Source organism: Sorghum bicolor, chromosome 10 (genome assembly GCF_000003195.3).
Source record: "Sorghum bicolor cultivar BTx623 chromosome 10, Sorghum_bicolor_NCBIv3, whole genome shotgun sequence".
NCBI classification, from domain to species: domain Eukaryota; kingdom Viridiplantae; phylum Streptophyta; class Magnoliopsida; order Poales; family Poaceae; genus Sorghum; species Sorghum bicolor.
The window spans coordinates 45967394-45974111 of NC_012879.2; the positions used below are offsets into that span (position 1 = coordinate 45967394).

General features: G+C 44.9%; 1 protein-coding gene across 1 annotated transcript; it reads right to left on the bottom strand.

Annotated features, from left to right (window-relative positions):
* Positions 1987-6485, bottom strand: LOC8072645 (GDSL esterase/lipase At5g45910). The gene is made up of 5 exons (XM_002438455.2): positions 5755-6485; positions 5422-5637; positions 5107-5255; positions 4737-5010; positions 1987-2625 (listed from the first exon to the last, which is right to left on the bottom strand). Exons 1-5 carry the CDS (start codon positions 6011-6013, stop codon positions 2399-2401), a joined length of 1125 nt encoding a protein of 374 aa, XP_002438500.1. The 5' UTR covers positions 6014-6485; the 3' UTR covers positions 1987-2398.

The following is a 6718-nucleotide window of genomic DNA, read 5'->3' on the forward strand; positions in this document are numbered from 1 at the left end:
ATGGTTGCTTCAGTTGAACAAATGGGCAAGAGGGTTGTTATGGACGAGTAAAAGTTGTATTTATAGAGCCTCACTCAAAAAAACAACCATTACCCTCCATTTCAACAGCTGTCGAGGTCATCAGACGCGCTGATGACATGTGTCGGACGTGTCTGACGTATACAACCTGTGCGCTGAAGAAACTAGCTATTAGGACCACATCGAACTCTGACCTACGTCTGATGCTTACCCATTGGATGTGTCCGATGGCCCTAAACACCATTTGGGGGCTCTCTGTATTGCGTATGACAATAGGTCCAGCGTACGACATTGAACCCTAGCGGCCTTCGACATCGTCAACTGCTAAGCCTCTGCTGCAAACTGCTACAGTAGCAGATGTTAGCGCGTCCGACGGTGACACGTTTGTGCATCCGACGCACTCTTCTCTTTTGTTGCATATGTTGTGTGCCTGGTCGGACGCTGACACCAACGTCCCGTCGAGTGTTCGATGCAACACCAAGGCCTTCGTTCACTTCTGATTCAAACACTTTGTGAACGACTTCGATTCCAATCAATCTTAGGGCCATTTTGCAGCTCATAGTGCTAAGTTTAACAAGTGTGCACCACACCTAAACCATTAGACTCACCTAGGTCAAGCTATCCATTTGCACCCCCATTAATACTACAGTCAAAGGTAAACAAAGTTCTAACCACTAATCCAACACGTCACTCAACTCATTCCATGTTCGGATCTAGCTGTCCCTAACCTTGTTGTCCTTTCTTTGAAAACCGAAACTATTTCCATTGATAGAAGGCATGAAAACCATATTGCTCATTGATTGACATTACCATGACCTAACACTCTAATGTCTCTGCAAAACACATGTTAGTTATAGTAATTAACCGTTATCATCAATCATCAAAACCCTATCTAGGGGCCTAGATGCTTTTAGTGGCGCAAAGCAGAAAAGAAGGAAACCGCAGCATCATGTACTTGCCTTTGCACAAAGGAAGCCTTGGCATTTCAAATTCAGTGGTCGCTCTTGATGTCCAATGCGCACACACCTTTTTAAGCCGTACCTTTTCTTTACTTTTATATATAATAATTGACACTCTCTCTCCACTCCAAAATAAATTACTAAGTGTCTAATTCCTACTAAAATCATCTTGAGTCGTCAAATTATGTTAAATTTGACCAACTTTATTATATTCAAAAGTAATAACATTTATGGTACCAAATAAGTATATAGTGAAGATATATTTCATGGTATAACTGGTTATACTATTTCACGTCATAAATATACTTTTCTACTCTATCATAAAATATAAGAAATTCTAAACTGTTTTCAAAATAAGAAGTTTGGCAAAAGACCATCTCACTCCTCACTAATTACAAGATGGAGAGAGTAATTAAGTTGTTACTTTCCCTAGTTATCGGCTGGCATTTTAGATGACACCTAGTTTAGGAGTATTATATTGATCCGTGAAAACAAAAAGATTGTTGTTATTATTAGGATTTTTTTTACCAAAAAATATAGCAATCAAATTATAATGTTTGAGACTTATTAACGTTACTATAGCAGGTTCTAGCTCAACTCACATCTATTGTGTAAAGTTTTTTTTTTCACGGCCGTGCCTAAGCACATATTTCATTAAGGAAACATTACAAGCTACGCCGTTAATGGTAAGCGTCGAGCTTACCAAAGAGGAGGATAACAAAAAAAAAGGAAAAAAAAAGAGAACCAAAAGAAGATACAACAAACTTAGAGCTAATTGTAAGCGCCGTGTATTGTATTAAGCAAACTGTATACTGTCAGGGCATAACCAGTACGGTGTCGTATATGACAAACTTCAGTGCAATCAATCACCAAGCAGAGTGGGATCCACGGACCACGGTAGTCTGCAATTGAAGCTTCTTGTAATATAGTATGGCAAGCAAGCATGGAATATAATAAAGAGACCATACATATCATGTTTAGATTTCAACTTTCAACTGGACGGCCAGCATGCATACAAGTCGCAAGCAATCTTATTTTCTCAGATCAGAAGATTCCGCTCGAATCATGCATGTGCACAAAGAGGATAAGGCTCCAGAGTAGGAGTATATATATTCAGACAGAAGTCGGAGCTAACCACCATAGTGATTTCTAACTGGGAGTCATCATGGACAACAGGGAATCATCCCTGTATCATATGAACTGTTGTGTGCATTACACTTTGTACTTATACCACCACCATGAATGAAGAAATCATGCTTTAATTAATAGCCCCTATCTCGGCTCTTTACCTGACTGCAATGATGAAATGGAAGGAGATATACATGGAACTACTACTACCTTATCGGATCCAGTTTGGTGTCATGGTGTGCTATTTTGGTACACTCTAGAGGAGGTACAACAGGAGGAGCGGCTGGCTGTACTCAAGACGATTGCACAATAGGCTGGTCTCCGAATGGTCCATGAAGCCAACCTCTGGCAATTTGTCGATATGCGGCTTCCGTCAAGTGAATACCATCCCAGCTCCAGTGCGTTGTAGGATCAGCACATGCGGAAGCGCCAGGCTCGCCACACTTTGCTGTTAGATTGAAGTTGTAAGGGCCCCTCCCAGGAGCGCCACAGCAGGCTCTTGGTGGTTGTTTGTAGAATCCTGCATTGAGGCAAAGATTTTAGGTTACTTAGTTGACTTGGGAAATAATCATGTCAATTGCTTGATGTACATACATATCCTGGTCCCAATTCCCAAATGCAGTATCATATATATATCTTGTTATATCCTGGCCACACAAACTCTATGACAGACAGAAAATAAAGGATGGCCACGCAGCTCTTGCACCCATCATGCACAGATGACAAGGATGGAAGAATTTGTACCCATCTCTTGATGTCCAGGAAAAAAACAATGCATAAGATGGAAGATTCTCCTTCTGACATAGATGTCTCAGCAATACAGTCCCATGCTTCTTTATTTGATCCAGAATCTTGCTAAAAAATTTCTGGGGAAAAGGGATACTCCAAGATGCAATGCCTCAATGATTGGTTAACGGAGTGTTGGTTAACAGAGTTGGAATAAACAAGACATGTGAAACAAACTAAGATACAAAAAATATATGTTGGTCGCAGATGGGGTAAGGTATTAGTTCTAAGAGTAAAGTCCATCAGCGGTCCCTAAACTTATTCGGATGTGTCATCCCGGTCCTTAAACTCGCAAAATGACCGTTTAGGTACCTAAACTTGTTCGGTTGTGTCATCCTGGTCCCTAAACTTAAAAATCTTCCGTATAGGTCCTCAAACTTGTTCATTTGTGTCATCCCGGTCCCTAAACTTGTTTTTTAAGTCTTATCTGGGTGAAAACAGAACGAATCTAAAAACTATATTGAAAAATAATTCATAACTTTTTCATATAAACTCAAATGAAGATAAACTTTATATCAAAATTGTAGGCAGCAACATGATCTACAACTTTGCAGTTGAAAAGTTTTTAAATTAAAATCGTTTAGGTTCGCAAAATATTTTTTATAAGTTTATAGATTTTAAAATTTAAAATTTAAAATTAAATTTTATAACACTAAACGACTTCAAATAAAAAACTTTTCAACTACAAAGTTGTAGATTGTGCTGAGGACTATAACTTTGGTATAAAATTTGTCTTCATTTGAATCCATATGAAAAAGTTATGAATTATTTTTTGATATAGAGTTGTTAGATCGCTTTGTTTTGACCCAGATGAGATTCAAAACCAAGCTTAGGGACCGAGATGACACAACTGAACAACTTTGAGGACCTAAACGGATGATTTCTAAGTTTAGGGACCGGGATGACACAATTGAACAAGTTTAAGGACCGAGATGACACAGATGAACAAGTTTGAGGACCTAAACAATCGATTTGTGAGTTTAGAGACCGGGATGACACGACAACACAAGTTTAAGGACCGGTAGTGGACTTTACTCTAGTTCTAATGTTTGTACTTCTAGTGACAATGACTCCAAGAGAAGATGTTTTTCGACATGTCTAGGAAGTAAGAGAAAACAAAGGCCCATGGTTAACTAGCACCAATTTTTTGCAATTAACAGAGTCAAGATGTTGCCTTCAATAGTGACATTCTTTTCCGGTCGAAACTACCAATTCACTGGTACATGTACCTCCCACTTCAAAAATATGTCTATATCTTTACAGCTGCACTACTTCAGCAGCGAATGAACATGTACACCTCCCTGTTTTGCTGCACTGTACTTTAACAGTGTTTTCCTCTCACAGCATTTCAACATAAGCATCAGCATAAGCCAAATTTCAGCGAAACGAGCACCCGCACAAGTCAAATTTTAGTTTTTTGACAATCAGTTTAAGATGCTCTCGCAAATGGTACACAAGCAACATACCGATTTTCTGTATATGTTTTGTTTCAAGATGGCCTTTTGTTCTGTGTAGCAAATAAGAACAGCCAGTTCTAACATACAGTTTGTAACATAACTCTAGCCTTAATGACTAGTCCTGCTGGAATAGGATAAGAGATGCTACATGATAAGTTAATAACTTGATTCTGATATTTGTACTTCGTACACTTAAGTATGATCTGAATTCTATTGTATCTGACTAGAACGCAAGGGTGATACTTTGACTCTGCTGTGAAGTTGAATTAAAACTATGTTGGGCAACATTAGACCTGTCTCCGACAACTAGCCATGAAAAGCTTATCCTTGGCCATATCAGATTGCTATGGCTATAATGATAACACAGATAGAAAACTGAGGAGCTCACCAAATTTCTTGGGCTGAAGTATGAACTGGATGATTGGCGTGAAGTAATCACCATAGATGATCCTCACACCAGGGTGCTTCTCTCGGAGCTTCTCAAGTGCGCGCTTGAGCATCGCATTGTGCACCCAAGAGAATGTGTTGAACCGCTTGAGGCAGCCGGTGCGCGAGCCATGCCCTTCCTTTGGGTCAGTGTACATGGTCAAGTAGACTGGAAAGCACCCCGACGGCATCACTCCGGGCACAATCAAATCCTTTGCCCCCTCGGTAACCAATTGCTGCAGGCAGGGCAGGACAGGGCACATACAAGGAATTAGAGAACAATCCACAGAAAAGCACGCCAAGTAGCATCGAAACAAAGACACAATTCTTACTTCAACTCCATCGGAGATGCCCTGAATCACATGGGGCATCAGTTTGTATGCCTCCTTGAGGTCCTTGCCGGCGAACAGCGGGGCGTTGTAGTCATTTCCACCGAATTCACCTACGATAAACAGGCACTTGGCGAAGAACTCCTTGCATTCTTCAGAACCAAGGAAAGGGAGGGGGGGGGGGACAAAAGGTAACAGCGTCAAAACTATGCACCAACATTCACGAAACGAAATGGAATTTTACTTTAAGAAAGAAAGAAAGAAAGAAAAAAAGGTAAAGAATCGGTGAATTTTGCATTCTGGGGTGGTCGGGTGTACCTTGCGCGGAGCTGCAGAGCGATGGCTTGAGGTCACGCAGCCACTGGATTTGTGTGAAGAGGGAGCCGGAGTTCCAGACGGTCTTGCCGAGCCCCCGCTTCTGGAAGAAGTCGGTGTCGAGCGCGGTGGCGCCGGTGATGGCGAAGTTGGCGCCCTGCGCGAAGCTGGCGTTCTTGGCCTTGGACGGCGGCAGCAGCGGGAGGCCGAACTCTTGCGCTGCAGGAGCAGAGGCCCAAAAACCCATCGAATTCCGAACAGAGCCACCTCCCAAGAACGCACGCACGCACGCACGCATGCGAAAGGTTAGAGAAGCCAAGAGCCGGCGAAATTTACCGATGAAATCGACGACGAGGCGGCCGTCGGAGCATCTGCCGGTGGGGTAGCCGAAGTAGGTCTGGCCGTAGGGCGGGCGCGCGGTGGCGAGGTAGTCCGGGATGCCCTCCGTGACCAGGTTGCCGGCGTCGACCAGCGAGTCCCCGAAATTGAACACCGCGTGGTACCTCCCCGCCGCCGCCGCCGCTAGAAATGGGAACGCCGCGAGAACCGCGCACACCCACGTCGCCCTTCCAGTTGCTCCCCCATCTCCCGGCATGGCCTGTTCCCCGGAATTGGCGCGAGGAGTCAAGCCGAGCGGAGCACGAGGAGAAGGTGGAGAAGAAGCGCGGTTTGGCTTGGCCTTGCTTGGGGTTTGGGTTCTTGGCCGGGCTCGTGAACTGGCCTTTGCCCGTGTGGCGCTTGTCCGCTTGCTCTTGTAGGCCAGGCAGGCAGGCAGACTGCTACGGACTGTGGAGTTCACCGGTTCGGGACCGGGGGAGCTTGGATTCTTCTTGCGCGCACCACCCCCAGCCGCAGCGGCGCGTGGTGGGCGACCGATGGGACGCCTGCTCGGTGCGGCACGCGCGTGCGGAGGAGGTGGTGGTGCCGGTGCCGGTGCCGGTGCGGCTGGAGCTGGAGCTGGAGCTGGCCGGACGGACGCGTGGAGACGGGGGAACACGCGGACGCGAGCAGGAGCAGTGCATTGACTGCGGCCGTGGCCTGGCGGTATTCAATGCGGTTGACTGGGACGGCGAGGGAGGAGGGAGGGAGGGAGGCGCACGGGCGGGGAGGTGGTGGTAAATGGCGTCGGAGGCGGCGTGTCAACGTGTTCCTACTTTCGCCTCCGATTCGGGAGAGATCATCGCACTTGAGCACACAAACACGCAGCAGCTGTCCTCGATCGGACAGAAAAAATGATCAATGACATGCTCGCTTGGGCAGGGCAAATCGCCGTCATGTCTTCGCATTAACGATGATAGAG

Coding starts and splice junctions, on each gene's coding strand:
- LOC8072645 (XM_002438455.2), bottom strand. CDS start 6,013: ATGCCGGGAGATGGGGGAGCAACTGGAAGGGCGACGTGGGTGTGCGCG. Junction 5,011..5,106: donor GCATCTCCGATGGAGTTGAA/GTAAGAATTGTG, acceptor CCCTGCCTGCAG/CAATTGGTTACCGAGGGGGC. Junction 2,626..4,736: donor ACTTCAGCCCAAGAAATTTG/GTGAGCTCCTCA, acceptor GCCTCAATGCAG/GATTCTACAAACAACCACCA.